Source organism: Amblyomma americanum, chromosome 5, assembly GCF_052857255.1.
Source record: "Amblyomma americanum isolate KBUSLIRL-KWMA chromosome 5, ASM5285725v1, whole genome shotgun sequence".
NCBI lineage: Eukaryota > Metazoa > Arthropoda > Arachnida > Ixodida > Ixodidae > Amblyomma > Amblyomma americanum.
In genome coordinates this window covers 34,492,454-34,510,134 of record NC_135501.1, presented here as the reverse complement: position 1 = coordinate 34,510,134, position 17,681 = coordinate 34,492,454, and the positions used below count along the sequence as shown (strand labels likewise).

At 46.7% G+C, this 17,681-nt stretch overlaps 1 protein-coding gene across 1 annotated transcript in view; it reads left to right on the top strand.

The window, feature by feature from the left end:
- The window catches only part of LOC144132373 (BTB/POZ domain-containing protein KCTD9-like), an 82,806-nt gene that overhangs the window by 29,936 nt on the left and 35,189 nt on the right, over positions 1-17,681 (top strand). The window contains exons 3-4 of the mRNA XM_077664728.1: positions 1,129-1,250; positions 1,370-1,416. Coding sequence (XP_077520854.1) covers positions 1,129-1,250; positions 1,370-1,416 — 169 coding nt within the window. The remainder of the gene's footprint in view (positions 1-1,128; positions 1,251-1,369; positions 1,417-17,681) is intronic.

The window sequence follows — 17,681 nt, the reverse complement described above, 5'->3', positions numbered from 1 at the left end:
AGCAGAGGGGGTCAGAGAGGTCGGATACAACTTAAGAACGCAGCTGTTCTACCCCGTCAAAGCACCCACTTCCAGCCAATGGTGCCGGCCGATTGTCATGACCCTACTAGCGAGACAAAGCAGGGGGTGACAGATGAAAAGGGATAATCCCTTCCCTCTACGGTCGGGGATAGACCCTTGAATCTTCATTGTGGCGCCGCTCCCTGCATTGTCACGCTAGCAAGGTCATGAGAATCGGCTGACGCCATTGGCTGGAAGGGGGTCCTTTGACAGGGAAAAGCCGCTGCGTTCCTGAGTTGTATCCGGCTATGGTGGAAATCAAGAAGAGGAAATGGGCATGGGCAGGGCATGTCATGCGAAGGCAAGATAACCGATGGTTCTTAGGGGCAATGGAATGCATTCCAAGAAAAAGGGCACGCGTAGTAGGAGGTGGCAGAAAATCAGATGAGGGGATGAAACTAGAAAAAAAAATGGCGGGATAAGGTGGCCGCAGCTGGCACAAACAGGGTTAAGGACATAGTAGTGATGATAATAATGAGATTGTAAACCTACCGGCTTGTCTGACCCATGCGGACTTCGGCACAACGCTTTTGTGCATCTGGATGCCGAAACAGTTGATTCATGCCACTTGCCGGATAAAGGGCTCGCCAAAGCGTTCTGCTAGAACATCACTTATTTACTCATCACACGCCAGCTAGGAACGACCTAAAGTAAGCTTACGTTGACGGAATTCTATGAGAAGACACCATTGTTAACTTTCTTTCGCGGGCTTCCATTATAGAGGCTCTTTGTTTCGCTTCAAACAAAATTGATAAAAAACGTGTTTACATTCAACATTGTAATCTAACCGTGCCTTTGTGTTGTATTAATTCAAATGGTTTTGTTTTCTCGCTTTGAGACACACATAGCCATGCAAGTATAATTTAATTCTAATCTTCAATAGGATCGGTGTTGCTACAGAGCCGTCATGTTTTGGTATAGGCGTGTACAGGCACTAATAATGGACTGCTTACAGACGCCTACATTAGGCCAGATGCCAGCAGCCAGAAGGTATTTTGGTTCCTAGATCCACCCGCTTTCACGTGACTAACCGGAAGTTTTGTTGCACATTTCCTGTCTTTCGTGCAGGTATTCTTCGTCCCAAGCACACTGAACAAGTTGCTTGAGGACATCGGTGCGAGTTTCGGCATTCAGGCCCGGCGGCTGTTCAACACCAAAGGCGGCGAAATCACCCACGTGGCCCAAATAAAGTAAGTCCCTGTCGTTTTCTGCATATGCCGGCCACTTCGTTGGCAATGGGTTCGGGTGTAGAGCGCAAAGCGTAGCCTTTTGCTCTCGGACTAACAGCTCTGCGCTCGTTGCCCTCCAGGAACCGAGACGTGCTGCTCGTTTCGTCGGGTGAAGACTTCATCGCTGGTGAGCCACACTGCTGGAGAAATTTTGGGCGACATTGAAAACTGTACAAAACGAAGTCTTTGACACGCACAGCTGTTGTGATCAGTGCCCCTTTGAGCTCGGTTTTATTTCGTAGGCTGTAACGCGCACTGTAAATATCAAGGATTACGAATATCTCAGGATGCTTGTTGTTTAGAGGCCTACCTTCATTCCCCGGACTAAAGCTGTCGGCAGAACCTGCCATCTTCCTTGTATCATCGCGGATATGCATACGTTAGTTATTTAGACTCTGCTTCAAGTACCGCTTTTCAATTTTCTACTTCTCACGTGCGCCATCGAGATCATGTAGGCGGAGTCCGACTGTTGATTCCTCAGCAGTGACTTCCTTTCGGGAATTTTTTCAAGAAATTTTCAGTCTAAACGTGGACCTAAAAGGAAAAAAGAGTTGGCTTGTTTTCAAGGAACGCCAAAAAATAAAGCGGGGAAATGGGGTATTTTTTCGCCACGATTAATTTTGGCTATATATAGAAGCCTTAGCTGGGCAAGGCGGGAAACCATGGCTAGAATTGCAGAAGAGAAACAGAACGGCGGAATCGATGCCAGTGCGGCAATCCTTTCCTGCTACCTTACTCTTCCGAAAGTGGACAATGAAGTTCAAGACAAGAACGAATTTTATTGTTACTTCTACAGTGAAATCGATAATGTCTGTGGGTGTAATATGCCCGGAGGAAAGCTGTTTAGAACAAGTGTATTACCTTCATAGTTTTTGGGGACTCGCCCAGCTCCGTCCACTTTGATTTGCTTCCCCGCGATGTGTCCTTCCTACAGATACCTTAAGGGCGCCTGCGAAACACTGCTTGAAAGGAATGCCGGTCACACTTCAGATGGCTTCTTGATGTCACACAGAGGCGGACTCAAAACGAATTACGAGAATCGATGCATAGGAACGGGATTAATTCAATGAAGAAATTTCAAAATACAAGCAAACCAAGTGCTGCCCTCAACTCGATTTTCGCGCAGCTTCCCATTCCCATTTCAGTCTCTCAATGACGACACTCAGTGCTACCAATAAAAACAGCCTATCTTAGCACGTGGCGGAAGTTTGCACTCCATGGTTACCTGTTCTCTGTAACTCGTTCAAGCCAAGACTGGCAGCACCCTTTACATGGTTACAACAACCATGTGAACACCCAGCTGACCCAGCGGTGCTTCACCGTCCCGTCGATGGCGCAGAAGGGAACACTGATCAGTGACATTCCCTTACTTATGGATCCGTACTCTAGCGCGAGATACTGTGATGGTGTGACAGCCTGCGCAAGATATCAGACACATTTACCATAGCGCGTACCGCTACTGCTTACCGCCAACCATCGCACGTCGCTCCAAGCGCGCTGGTTGGCCACGGCGAGCAAGGAGCGCGCGCTGTTGACGGGAACGGATGGCGTCGCCGACCGGTGACCCTCCACACACAGACGATGCGCACTGCCTGCTAAATGTGATACGAACGCATCCTTCCTTGGGACCGAAAAGAACGCTTATAGAGTTCAATAGCTAGATCGGATCGATTCCGCAAATCCGCTCTCAGATACATAGAGAGCAGCCATATGTGTTGAGTGCTAGGCCGTTGGATGTTTGCAGAGAGGCGCGAAGTTCTTCGATGCAAAAAGTAGCCAGAGCCTCTGGTGGTGTATTCTTGTTTTATTTGCTTCACAGTGCTTTTATCTATAGCGAACAAGTTGGTTTTGTTAATGCAATATAAAACACAAAAACTTGACGAAACGTATCTCTAGTTATTAATACAATTTGCAGCATATTTAGTCTTTGTGCAATGATCAAGCTCCCACTAAGTGATTTCATACCCGCTGCTAAAAACCGCCACTGTATGGTAACACCACAGCGCGCGCTCCTTGCTCACCGTGACCAACCAGCGCGCTAGTGGCGATGGTTGACGCTAAGCAGTAGCGGTACGCGCTATGCTAAATGTGTCTGATATCTTGCGCAGGCTGTCACACCGTCGCAGTATCTCGCGCTCGAGATGGGATCCATAAGTAAGGGAACGTCACTGATCAGTGTTCCCTTCTGTGCCGTCGTGGTGACGATAAAGCATCGCTAGGTTAGCTGGGCGTTCACATGGTTGTTGTAACCATGCAAACGGCGCCGCCAGCCTTGGCATGAACGAGTTACAGAGAACAGGCAACCATGGAGTGTAAGCTTCCGCCACGTGCTAAGGTAGGCTGTTTTGATTGGTCGCACAGTGTGTCGTCACTGGGAGAGTGAAAGGGAATGGGAAGGTCCACGAAAATAGAGTTGAGGGCAGCATTTTGTTTGCTTGTATTTTGAAATTTCTTCATTGAATAACTCCCGTTCGTATGCATCGATTCTCGTAATTATTTTTTGAGTCAGCATCTGTGCAACATAAAGAATCCATCTGAAGTGTAACCGGCATCCGTTCAAGTGGTGTTTCGCAGCCCCTTTAAGGGCGCATGCGTCGCAGCGGCACTGGCGCCACAGACGGCGTGTTTGCTGCGCGCGAGGGAGACAGCTCTCTCTCTCTCTCCGGCTCGGGAACTCGTTGCGTGCGTGTTTCGGCGAGGCGCTCCGTTCCCCAAGAGTTATGCCCAAAGGTCCGACATACGTCGGGACCAGTGTCCCCCTCCCCCTTCATAGAAACAACCACCACCACCGGCGCTCCGCTACAGTGCACTAGTATATGGACCTCCTTCACCCCGCGACGTCACGAAGATGCGGTGGCGCTGATGTTAGCAGCGACTTTCGCATGGTAGGCAAAACAGGCTCCGCTTGCCCGTGCCTACCGCAGCTGCCGCAGCTACCGGCGGCTGCTTCAAGCCTGTGCACTGCAGAAGCAGCATGTATTGACCAGCTGCGTCACTGCTGGATCCGCGTAGTAGCATAAAAATATTTAATTAGCCTCGATAGGTTTCTCGCGCATAAATGCCGCATTCGGAAACTGGCTAACAGGCATTGGGCCACGGTAGTAAAGCGCGAAGTCTGGGAGTCGATGGGCACTGCCACTCAATGCACTTAATAGCATGCAAGTTACTGCGTTCATTCACCTGAACTTCAGGATAGTAGACTGATAATTGCTCAAGGAAAAAAAAAGACATATGCAGCTGCACACGTACTTATCACCTTGAGCCGGAGTGCACGGGGCGCCGACAGGTTCACTCGCCCCCAAGGAATGCGATTTTTTGTTAATAGCACACCTTGTTTTAATGGCGCGTTTTATGACATTTAATATTTACTTGAAACTGTTTCTTGATATGACGACGTAATTATTTCATTCGAGTAGTAAGAAGTCTGGTAAGATGTGTCAATCTTGCGCGGTCGCGTTGGTGTGCTTAGAATAGCGTACCTTAAGTGTGCTAAACGCCATATGCCTTTTCATTGCATCATGCATGTGTCATGTTTCATGAGGTAGTACATGATCGCGAAGCTTGTTTGGAAAGAAGCAGCCGCAGGCGTGCTACTAACAGACACGTGGCGAGATTGAGAGGGGACGCGGCAATGAAAAGTGTTTTCGTTATTCATGCATGCGATATGTAACTAAACTTGGTGCAAATATGAAATTCCTACGCTAGTTTCAGTAATTCCTTTTATTTATAGCTATACCTGGTGCAGTTCTGGGTAATTATAATGAACACCGTCGCCAAGTCCCCCAAGGTCTCAAATAATTGAGTATAGATAGTGCGCAGTTTTTTTTTATGCCAGCATTTACATAAAGCCCTGTTCTGTACGATGACGCGATTAGTTCTTTTTCTATATGATCAGTACTTATGCATGCATAGTTACATGAAAACGTTTCTTACAAGAAATAACTAACACAGTACTGCACGTGTAGGGAAAAAAATCGAGAGATTTATTACGCTCCTCAACGTCTCAGGAATAGTTTGCGATAAATGGAATCATTTGATTTTCATCCGAATTACGAAGGTGAGTAATCCAGTCGCAGAAAATGTGTGAGGTCACAAAACGAACCTTAAAGTTTATTCCCTCGTTTATGGCATCTTCGCTTTCGCTTTGGTCAAAGAAATGCGGCACTGAAATCAAAGAAATTACCTAACAATTTTTTACGACCACACTTCTAAAGCGTAATTTATAAATTTGTATTCAATATTTTGCTATAATTTTTCGTCACGAAACTAGACTTCAGGGCTAGGAAAGAAAATAATTCTAGAAATCAAAAATTTTCACCAAATCGACCAGCTTAACAAGAGGACAAATCGGCCTGGCTGGTGCGTGGTCATGTGGCTAAAAACAGCGCTAAGCGAGACAGGAGATCAGGGACACGACGCTGTCCCCACTTTTCGCACAGCGCGACACGTACGTATGTCAGCAGACGATGAGCGCATGTCTGCTCCGACGAAACAAGGCCAGCACTTCCCCTCACTATTGTCCCGAAGTAAAATCATTCCGGCTAGTGCACAGTGTCAAAACTTGTTTTATTCAATGCCTAGCGCATAAATAAACGGCAGGAACGCTTTCTACATGTTTACTACTAACCATATATACAATACAGTGGCAAACTATTTCTCTTTATAGGCCGCACGTGGCCAACGCGAGCTCGTGTACTTCAACAAATTACTAAGTTGGAAGCATCGACCATTGCTATGATTCAAAGAAACTGGAAACGCGCCTACAAGCCTTGAAAACCCGCACTCAACACCTATCCGCGACGCCACTCCCCGACCTTTTGCCTACCACGAGCTCGCTAGTGACTGCAGCGCCACCTCGTTTGTTTACAAACATGCAGGAGGTCCATAGGGTAGTGTGCTCACAGGCACGGCTCGGGGTGACCGCCGGTGTCGACAGGTGGCGCTGCAGGCGTCTTCACTGGTAAAACGAGTGGCGCCTTCGGCCGGCGTTGCAGTAGCCGTGGTTGCCGCGTTGGCGAATTGAATATCGCCACATTCGCGTGAGTTTCGCCGAAATGGCTGAGCGGATCTTGAATGAAACTTTATTTCTGGCCTCTGCACATGTTTATTCATTCCTCAAAGGTCCACAAGGGAGATTGCATGAGGGATTATTGCTCGAGATTATAATGCACTGCACACCGAGGGGTTGTATACTTTTTCTATTGATACTTAACGTTAAAAATAGAACCATGCGGTGTAGCGGCATTTGATTCATGCCAGGGACAAACGCGGAATGAAAGGAGTGTAGGCGGCAACAGTTATTTTTATTCGCAAGGAGTCGAGCTGCAGCATACAGAAAAAAGAGGGGCAAGGGAGACAGTAGGTAGAAGGAAGGCACTTAAGTGAGACAAAGTACAAGTAGGGGGGGGGGGGGATAGGGTTTATGTACATTATTTATAATTCGCGTTTTTCGCTGAACAAGAGGCGCGCGCTCCGCAAGCCATTTAGACACAACAGTAACAGTGACTTCATATTTATTTGGACAGCCATGCAGTCACTGCTATTAATTGAAACAAATGAGGCAGATTTGTCACCAATGCATATATTTATGCTCGCTCATTCTGCCTTTTTTTTCTTCAACTTGTTCTAGCACTTCAGAGCAGCGTTAGCAACGGCTCATGCAGTTTAAGGTGGCGGTCCCACTCTGACGGTGAACGGAAAACATTTTTGGTTATATGTGTACGTCGACTGTGCCTCGCTCGTTAGCTTCATAAATATGGTTCAGATATTTCCAAAAAGCTAATTTTCTCTGCTTCAAAAGATGCATGTGGCTTAACCATAGCTGCAAATTTGTTTCAACTGTAAAAGAAAACGAAAAGGTGAAAAATGGCAGTTGAGCTCATCTTGTCGCAGGAAATGTAAAGTTGTGAAAAACCTATAGCACATAGAGAAAAATCCTTCGAGAAACATTGAGATCTGATGGTAATGAGCATGTTTAAGCATTTAGAAATATGTGTATAGGTTAGTTTATTAGCCACGCATGTTTGAAAAACGTAGAAAACTACAATGTAATCTGCAATAACTTTGGGCATATGCCTTGTCCTCCGGCGAATTTTTGCAAAGTGTGAGATAGTGTAATCGTCCTTCCTTTCTGAAAATATCATTCATGTTCCTCATTTAGTTCCTGATGAAACTTAGCGTTTTTTCGAAATAGTTCAAAACAAAATGCTATACTGTTCAGGTAACCAGCACTTGGCAATTCTGAGATTTTGCGTAAGAAACTTAATACTTCGCTTTACATGGCTAGGCATAGCCTTTAATTACTGCTTTCGGGGAATGTGCACTGTCTAGTTCATTTTAGCTACCTTTTTCGTTGTGCTTATGAAGGGCGCAGGCTCTTGAAACGTTCCGCGGCTTCTTTTTTTCTGGTAAAATACACTCTTAAAATATGGGGCTCTTATTATTTTAATCAACTTGTAACAATTACCAACTACATAGTCCACAAAATACAAACAATGTTAGCAATAACGCAGCTTCGTGCGATAAATGTAGTAAGTAGCGTCGTCTACATTAGTGCACATGTACTAAATGGTCACTGTTCAGAAAAATGGCGAGTGTGGCGCTGCCAAACAGGTAAAATTAGCTGAAGTCGGGTAGGGTTCACGAGCATACCGGAGACGTACTGCCGGAGAATGAATGAATGAAAAACTTTTTATTGATTCTCTTAGGGGGGTGGTAGCGGTGGAGAACGAAGTCATCATCTTGAAGCTTGGGTCCTCCTTGGCCGTGGGTGGGCCCCTATTCCAGGGCTCCACTGAGTCGGGCCACCTCGCTTGCGTGCGCTACTAGGGCCCTTTGGACCCCGAGCTCGCAGCTGGTGAGCCGGCTCTCCCATTGCTCCGCACAGGGTGTTTTGTGTTTGTGGAATGCATGACCTCTTTCGCACTCCCACGTGATATGGTATAATGTCGGTCGTGCTCCGCACCACGGGCAGTTGGCGCTATGCTGTGTGGGGAACATCTTTTTTAGTTTGTATAAGTTAGGAAGGGAGCCGGTTTGCAGTCTACGCCATACTGTGGCCTCCTCCTTGGTTAATGCTTTATGCGGTGGGGGATATTGGATTCTTAGCCCCTTGTATAGGTTTAGTAATTCCGAATAGCTGTCCCCACAAGCGACCTGAGACTCCTCCGGGGTTAACGACGTTTCTGGTCGGCTGGTCATTCCTCGAGCTAGGATGTCTGCCCCTTCATTGCCCCTGATCCCCGCGTGACTTGGTATCCAGATTAAACTTTGTGTTTGTCATTCCTCGGGGAGCGGGGCTCCACCGAGGATTTTGAGCGCCGTACTGCTAATTCTGCCTCGGATATAGCTCCGGCACGCTTCTTGCGAATCTGTTAAAATGTTAAGGGATTTCCCTGTTCTATATCCTTCTCTAGCTGCCAGGGCGACAGCTATCTCCTCTGCCTCCGTTATATCGGACACTTCGGCTGTGAGGCTCGTGATGTGTTCTCCTCGGTTGTTTACGACTACCGCTACGGCGTAGTTTTTGTGTGCTTGGGGGTAGAGGGAGGCGTCTGTATAGACTGTATTGTCTCTGTGCCCCATGTGCCTCTCGTAAAATTCTGTTCTGGCCTGTCTCCTGTTAACATGGAGGTTTGGGTCCATGTTTCGGGGGATAGGTTGTATGCTTATTTTCTTTCTTAGCGGGTCTGGTATTGCGGCCCTACTGTTTTGCGGCTTTTCGATATCCCGACCCAACCTCGTCAGGAGCGCCCTTCCGGTTCTTGTGTTGCAAGTCTTCGTACTTGTGCCTTGAGCTGGCATTCCCTCAGTTCTTCAAAGGTGTTGCTAACTCCAAGTTGCATGAGCTTGTCGTTCGAGGTGTTTCTTGGGAGATGAAGGGCTGTCTTGTACGCCTTCCGGAGTATCGTCTCCGCTTGTTCCTTTTCGGCCTTGATGGTTACGTGAAGTGTACCGGCATTGTTGGGGTGAGGGAGAGCCAGTGCGCGTGCGCAGCCGGCAATCGGTTTACCGGTATACGTCTCCGGTATGCTAAAAACGTCTGATGTCTCTGTGATATTTGCATGTTGGCCTCCATTTTGCCCTCTGTACTGTGTGTTGAACATGTGTTGAACTTCCAAGCAGATTTCCGCCAATTTGCTTTGCTGGATTGCTTTTGCACCTTATTTTCCAAGGACAGCATTGGCATTGCTAAAGAGACAGGAAAGGGAAGGGCTTTTGCCTCGTGCCGTCGGTTGTTCGTTCTTCCGGCTAGCGGTGTGGAGGGGAAGTTGGAGAGCGTTCGATTGGCCTGCACTCGCTGCATCAATTGGGCAAAGTTCTGTGGTGGTGCCGCGAGTGTGTAGCGCTAGTTCCGGCAGTTTGAGCGCAGTTTGGCACTGTCTGCTTCCAAAACGAATGGTCGAGTGCAGGCCTGGTCGTCCGCTAGCCTTGGCGACGCCAATGAATTGCAGACAGCTGTTTACAGCCCACATCAGCGCGGCTGCCAACATCTCGTATCTCGTGAAGAAATGATCAAACAGCACATCACAATAGAATGTTGCCATGAACCAGCCTCGATGCGTGCATGTGCACCTCATGACGTCTTTGCTTTATACAGGGGTTTCTTTGGAGAACTCGAGCAGCGTTCTAGCTTGTCAACGAGTGGAATTGCTTGAGTCTCCGCCGTTTATCACAACGCGCAAACCATCGTCTGCCTCCATGGCGGCTGCAGCTGCACTATTTCGGCACTAACCACTGAGAAGGTGCACAGTTTTCCTGAACTAGATTCGCACTTTTTTCAAACGAATGCCGTGGTTAAGAGGGCGCCATGTTCCACCGCTGAAATGAATCCATGTGAGCTGCAGCGCCGCGAGAGCCAGTTCATGTGGTGCAGGTGAATCGAACGGACCTATAAGTCGGGTACAACTCAAGAACGAAGCAGCACATACCCATCAAAGGAGGCCTCCCAGCCAAGGGCGTCGGCCGAACAGTTTTCTGTTCGGTCTCCACCTGTGCGCCACGACAGCACCGGTAGAGACTGAAGCCGCCACGACCGACTGATGCCGAACACGACCCCACCGAGAACATTCGGCGCTTTTGCGCATAAGACGCTCTCGCGTTGACATGTGTGAAAAGTGAGTGCCCCCGCCCCCTTTCCCCCACCCTCCTGTAGTGGCCAGTGCAGCTGAGACAATAGACGGGGGCGCCACACCTAATACTACCCTCTCCTTTCTTCCTGTCTTTTCACATATTTTTATTTCTCTCCTTCCGGTCAGCTCGCTATCCCTTTCCTTTCTGCTGCCCCATCTTATGTGCTCCTAGAGACGATAGCAGATGCTGGGGTAGCAAAAATCTTTTCCTTTCTTTTTGTGTTACTTTTCTTTTAATAAACTACTACTGCCTATGCAGCTAAGGCTACGCTCAGACTTATCCCGAACAAAGAACATTATACTCTCGACGACACGGGGACGAAGCGCCGTCTCCTTCCCTCTCTTTCGCTGACTTGGCTGCATGCATAGCCACAGAAATCGACGTGATTGGCTGGAGGGCTCCCTCTGAGTTGCATGTGCCGCTTCGTTCTTTAATTGTAACCGACTATAGTGCTGAGATGTCCCCTCCCCCGGAACTGGCACAAAGGATTGCCTCCTTCCCTTTCCAGCTAAGCCAATAGCTGTGCGCCCCTCCTGCAGGCGGGGTAGACTGGTAGCGCCAGGTACAAAGAGGCACAGATTGGAAACGTCTTGCTTCTTGACGCCTGTTTCATCTCTATCGTGTGGCGACCGAAGAGGGCGTCAGGCGGTGCGTTTCCAGAATGAATCGGGCCCGTACCTCAACCAAGAACGGTTTCGTTCCATCCGGGTGCCAGAACCATCCGTCGTCTCAGCGCCCATTTTGTTCCGCTTTCATTTGAAGCTTGCTCTAGCGTGTCGCCTTGCCATATTCTGAAAGGTGTCGTCTAACCATGCTAGCAAGACTTGACATGCGAGAGCTGAGGCGGATGTTCGTTTGTCTGTTTGCCCGCATACGGCATGCATAGCCGCTGTACTGCATCTGTGTAGACAAATTCATTGAAAAATTGGCACACCCCAGTTCCGACAGAATGCGATCTGGTCGATGTGTCTAATTATATAGTATTTACAGAAAAAATGCTTCGCAAGCATTGGACGGTGTTATACGGAATAAAAATCGGAAGCCAATTATTTTGCTGCGAATGTGTGAATGCATGACAACTGCCCCATCTAGAAATGATTTGCTACCAACCCATGAAACCAAAGGGCGGGCTCAACACGAAAGTACACATGTTTCGTGCGTGTTCCCTGTGCAATAAATGCGACCCCCCCCCCCCCCCCCAATACACTCTGGTTACTTTCAAATAACGAACAGAAGTCCACCCAATATATTGGTTCGAAAACTACCAAGGCAATGCACTCTGCTATTAGCGCGTCCACTATCACGGGAAGCTGGAGCAAGACACGGAAGCAGCTGCCACTCTCGATATTGCGTTTCAGTGTCGAATAAAATACCCCGGGGAAAAAAATCTCGGAAAATGATTAAAAACATGCTATAGTTGCCTGACAATAGACGTTGTGAAAATAACAGCTGTTTCTTTATTTTCCAGGTGCGCGCACGAACACGCACAAACACACACGCGTGCGAGCGCTTTTTTCCATCTTTGACTGAACCCAAATCAGGGCAAATCGACGCAAGGCGACTAAGATATTATTTATTTATTTATTTGAAATACTGCCAGTCTCTAGTTGAGACCTTAGCAGGCGGGCATAACACGTATCACAGCAGAGGATAACATTTCTAAAAGCGGCTGTGCGAAAGACAGCTATAAATTAGACAGTTCATATCAAAGAAAAAAAAAACTCAAAAGAAGTTGACATATTTGCTCAAGTAACTGAAGAAAAAAACATGCTCGTTCGAAAACATGAACATTAACATTGGCACAACAAACATGAACATCAACATGGGCACAACACGTCGTGTACTCCTTAAAATAGACAAAAATGCAGAAAAAATCTTTCAAACCACTCCTCTAGTTTTAAAACACGGCTTCTAGTTCGGTACAAAAATTTGAAAATGAATCTGCGTTAGTTATGGATTCGTCTAGACGGTTCCATTCTCTTGTTACTAGCGGGAAGAAAGAATTTTTGAAGGTGTCACTGTGATAAGGATATTCGGTTAGCTGGTTTCTTAATGCACGTTTTAGTGACAGTGAAATGTACTTTGATGAATCGATCTTAAAATTGTTATTAAGGAGCTGATAAAGAAATTTTAGTCGCGCGCGCTTTGCCCTTGTTGACAGCGTTTCAAGCCTGGAGATTTCAGCTAGTTGTGTTGGTGAGTCGTTTTTTTTTGTATCTGTTGTGAATAAACCTCACTGCTTTACGTTGAATTCTTTCAAGTCGAGAAATATTGGTTACAGACTGAGGAAACTAAACAGTGTTAGCATATTCTAGTACAGGCCTAACAAACGTTTTATAAGCTAAAAGTTTAGTTTGTGTTGGCGCAAGACGGAGACACCTTTTAAGAAAGAACAGTTTTCGTAATGCAGTTGAAGTAATGTTGTCAATGTGTTTGCCCCATCTAAGATCGTTAGTTAATGTAACTCCTAAGTATTTGCGTTCATTGACGAAGGCCAGTGGAGTACCATTGATTTTGTACAAGAAATTTGATGGTTGCTTTTTTCTATTTACTGCAATTGCTACAGATTTCACTTTGTTAATTGACATTTGCCAATCACTGCACCAGTCCGAAAGTTTTTGCAATGATCTGTTAAGTATGGCATGATCTTGATGGCTTCTGATTTCTCTGTAAATTATGCAATCGTCTGCAAAGAGTTTGATGTTACAGGTAATGTCGGTGGTAATGTCATTAATAAATATAAGAAACAGCAGTGGCCCAAGGACAGACCCTTGAGGAACTCCGGATGTGACTGGTACCGTTTCAGATTGAATGTTATTATACAAAACGAGTTGGGAACGTTGCCACAAGAAATCTTCAATCCAAGCCAAAAGTTCCCCATCACCGATGTAACCCCGTAGTTTTGCGATTAGTTTGGAATGGCATACGCAGTCGAAGGCTTTAGCAAAGTCGAGTAATATGATGTCAGTTTGGCTGTTGTTGTCAATACTTAAAGCTAGGTCATGCACAACTTCTGTTAATTGAGTAACTGTTGATAAGCCACGGCGAAATCCATGCTGATGAGGCGACAATAAGTTATTGCACTCTAGAAACTCTGTTAGGTGCTTTGAAATTATATGTTCTAGTATTTTACACGCGGTACAAGTGAGTGATATCGGCCTGAAGTTGGAAACCAAAGAAGTATTGCCTGATTTATGGATCGGCAATACCTTGGCGATTTTCCAGTGGTCTGGTAGTCTGCAAGTGGCAAGGGATTTACGGTAGATTAGACTTAGGTACCTGCTGCAGGGTTCGGCATATCGTTTTAAAAAGGCGTTTGGAATTTCATCTGGGCCACTTGCTTTTTTACTGTCCAGACCGAGCAGAAGATTGAAAACACCAGCGTCGGTAATGCTAAGGGGACCAATTTCCGAACCACTGCATAATTCTGCTCTGGGTATAACACAGTTATCTACAGTAAAAACTGAACGAAAGTAATCATTATAAGCATTTGCTTTTTAATCTTTTCTTCAACTGGCAAGTGTGAAGTATTATTTCTGTTGGTGCTAAAATGTTTCCAGAACCGTCGCGGATTATTCGTGAGGAAATTAGGAAGTGTAACCTGAAAGTAGCGTTGTTTGGCCATTTTTGCTTTTTGCTTAAAGTCTGAAGTAGCATGCGCCAGTTTACTTGTTTCAAGTGCGGTTACTCCTTTGGATTTCATGTTCTGCCTGAGCCGTTTAACTCGTCGTTTTGCATGAATAACCTCACGTGTAATTCAAGGATTTTTTGTTCGAGGGCGTTTTGTTAACAGCGGTACAAAATGAGATATGAAAGGCAACTGACTAGGAATAAATATTGGGTTTGTGTAGGGTGCTGGATGCATCCTGAAGACTGCCTTATGATTCTGAACAGATTTCAAGAGGATCTTGGCTAAGCTTTGAAGTCATAAAATATCTGTACTTCAGCTTTTCGGCTAGGTATGCCAACTGTTGAGTTGTGCTGAAAATAGTCCCATGAAGACCAGTGGGTGCTGAGGCACTCAGAAAACCAGGACTATTTTTTACAAGTGTCTCCCAATCGCCAAGGAATGTTAAAACTGTCTTCATACGTGAACGTCACCGTCCGTGAACAAAAACGTGAAGTGACCCCCTAGAAGCGCGCAAACCAGCGCAAAAGCGCACAACGTAAAACCTGACGGCGCAGTGACAGCGACGGCAAATCCTACCGTGAAGCAGATGCCTGTCGACATTGGCGGAGCCACCGCTACCCTCTGAGCCGCCGACGAGTGAGCACACTACCCAATATTCTAGTTCACTGCAGCTCCGCTCTCCTCCAGCGTATACTCCAGCGGGACAAGGCCTCGTGGAAACGTTTCCCCACTAGCTCGTTCCGTCTGGCCTCGGAGTATTGATTTTTTGAACGTGGTTAATATGTCCCCATTCGTACTGTAGCTACTACAAAAGTCAAGAAAATAAATATTGGTGTCATCTACACCTCCAGTTTTCGCAAAGTAAACTGCAATGCATCAGGACAGCTTATTGCACTCAGATATCCGTGAGGGCGGCTACACCACCATTCACTTCCAGACACTGCTGACGAAGCCATTTTCGGTCTTGACGTCTCGAGTTTGGGTGGAGGGGGCGGGGTCCGTGTTTAAATTCAATGTTCTCGACAGTAAATGCGTGTTTTGATGCTGGGAAAAGAACCAAAATTTTTAGAAATAGATCTAAAACCGATGTTTTCAAACAAAAAAGCTTAATGAAACTGTCCTCATGCAGAGCCCTTAAACGAGTTAAACTCAATGCACTCAACATGAGTAGTCGCAGTTTCGATCTGCAACACTTCAACTGCGCACTGACAATCCAGTTTTTTTCATGATGATTAAGATATCAATGTCATATCGCCAATTACCAGAGGTGGGCAACCTCATGAGGTTTTGACCTCATGAGGTCGACCTCAACCTCGAAATGACCTCAAGCTCACATCGTGAGGTGAGATTGAGGTCAGGTCGGCGACGGCTCAAAATTTTGTGAGCTCAGCAAATCAGACCTCAACCTCACGCGTGAGTTTGAGGTTGAGTGATGTCGTCATTCAGTGAGGTCGAGATTTTGAGGTCAACACTCTTGCTCACATCGTGAGGTGAGATTGAGGTGAGGTCGGCGACGGCTCGAAACTTTGTGAGTTCAGCAAATCAGACCTCAACCTCACGCGTGAGTTTGAGGTTGAGTGATGTCGTCATTCAGTGGGGTCGAGATTTTGAGGTCAACACTTCTTGTAATTGCCGCGTCTTACTCCGACGAGTGCCGCTTCCGAAGCGGAGTTTGAGCGCACCACCGCAATATTCATGCAATGACGCTTGGTGTTCCGTTTCCCCTGTTTGTACAACCGTATGTCACAGTTCGCTCTTAGCTTCCGGTGCTGCGCCGTAATTTACGTTCAGTCCAAGCCTACAGAAAGACGCACCCCTCTGGTCATCCCGGAAGAAGTGCTACTTTCACAGCACGCCACTCTCCCTCCCCCTCGGCTTGCTGGCGCAGCACCCGGCTGCCTGCCGCCGGCTCAAACTCCCGGGAGCGCGCAAAGCACGTAACCGACGTTGACCCGCGGTAGCTTTGTTTGATGCTGCAAACAAATAAGTTCAGTCCAACAAGCACGCAATAAATTCATCGAAGCGCGGATGTTCCCAAGCTAGACTGCTCTGTCTTCATGCTCGTTGCCGGCGCTGACGTCATAGCTCTTGCCTTGCAGTCGAATAAAGGAGATCCTGCTGTACATTACAAGCTGACTTAACAGAAACTGGAGTAGACGGCACAGGCGAGAGAATGTGATCCAGGTGGTTCCTAACAATGAAACTGCAGATTTGATTAAAAAAGCACGAAGCCAGAAAAACCTGTATAACACCGTCGAAGCTTTTGATAGATGACTTCCCCTTTCGAATCTCACATCAATTGTGTATATTCCCACTCTTTAATGCAAGCAGATGCAAACATAATTTCATTTTTTTATCCTTCCGAATAACCTCTCTTTTGGTCTCTGGTGGTTCCTTGTTCCTTCTCGGAAATTCACTTATTATGGCGAAACACCGCAGAACGAAGTGAACCTACCGGCATAGCTGTGTTGCAGCGGTGAAAAAATTCAAAACTATAATGAATGTATGGTGATGTGGTACCTGATTCCTTTTACTTTTTTTTTAATGAAGATGTGTGAATGGAACTGACTACATGCTCGCGCTGTGCTGCTTAGTTGCCGTTTCAAACCTTCTAATGTGACGTTTTGGGGCATGTTGTTTTTCGCTTCTGTTTTTAGTGTCCGATTTTTGTTTGTATGTTTCTATTCACTCTCTTTTTTTTTTCTTTTCTCGTATGGAATCAGTTAGGTTGGCGGCCTGCCTTGCAGACCACCAGGCACTACAATTTATTATTCCTTTAACTATTTTGCAGAGACCCATCGTTAACCTTAAACGGCTTCGCAGAATGCTCGCGCGGTGCTCATGGGTAAAAGAATGTCAAGAATGCTGGCATACCATTGATTAGTTCAGTTTTGAAGGAAAACAAATGATTGACTTAAAGCAGCTTGTCTCGGACTAGTTGACGAAATGGTACTTTTGTTGAGGCGTATGAGTACTTACGCGGGGAAATTTGAGCGGAGAGCCATGGTGCTCTTGACAGACAGAGCGGTTCACGCTTCCCACTCTAGGCCAGTTGTTTTGACGTGTGTGATTTTAATAGTAGGCACAGTGTTCGAAGACGTAATCTAGCCCTTTCTTTCAAAATGCCGCGAGTTCACCGAGTCATCGAAGTCCCAGGATTTCGAAACCATTACAATCGCCAGCTGGAGGGAAGTGGCGTAAACGGGAGAGGGTCTTGACCTCTCAGGAACATAAACATCACCATCCTTAATTGTTTGCTGCAGTTATTCCTATTTTCCCGCACGATAGCTGTGTTCGGTTGCCGGGTAGTGTACAGTATTTATTCAGTATTCTGGCAACCTTTAATTTGATAGCGGTATATCAGACTGTTCCGGGCTCATAAGGATACACTGTTAGCATCATAATCATCGCCATCATCTCGAGAGTAATAGCGGTTTCCATTGGGCGAACAAGAGCAAGAGCAGCGTGCAGACAGAGCAGCGCACGAGAGCAGCGGGGACGCGCGTTCACGTCTCGCGACTGGAACATTCACGCTGTTCCGGGGGCAACGCAGCGGTGACGAGGATGTGACACCATGAATCATGTGACCAAACTTTTCCCGCGCTCACGTTGCCGCCTGCGTCCCGTCT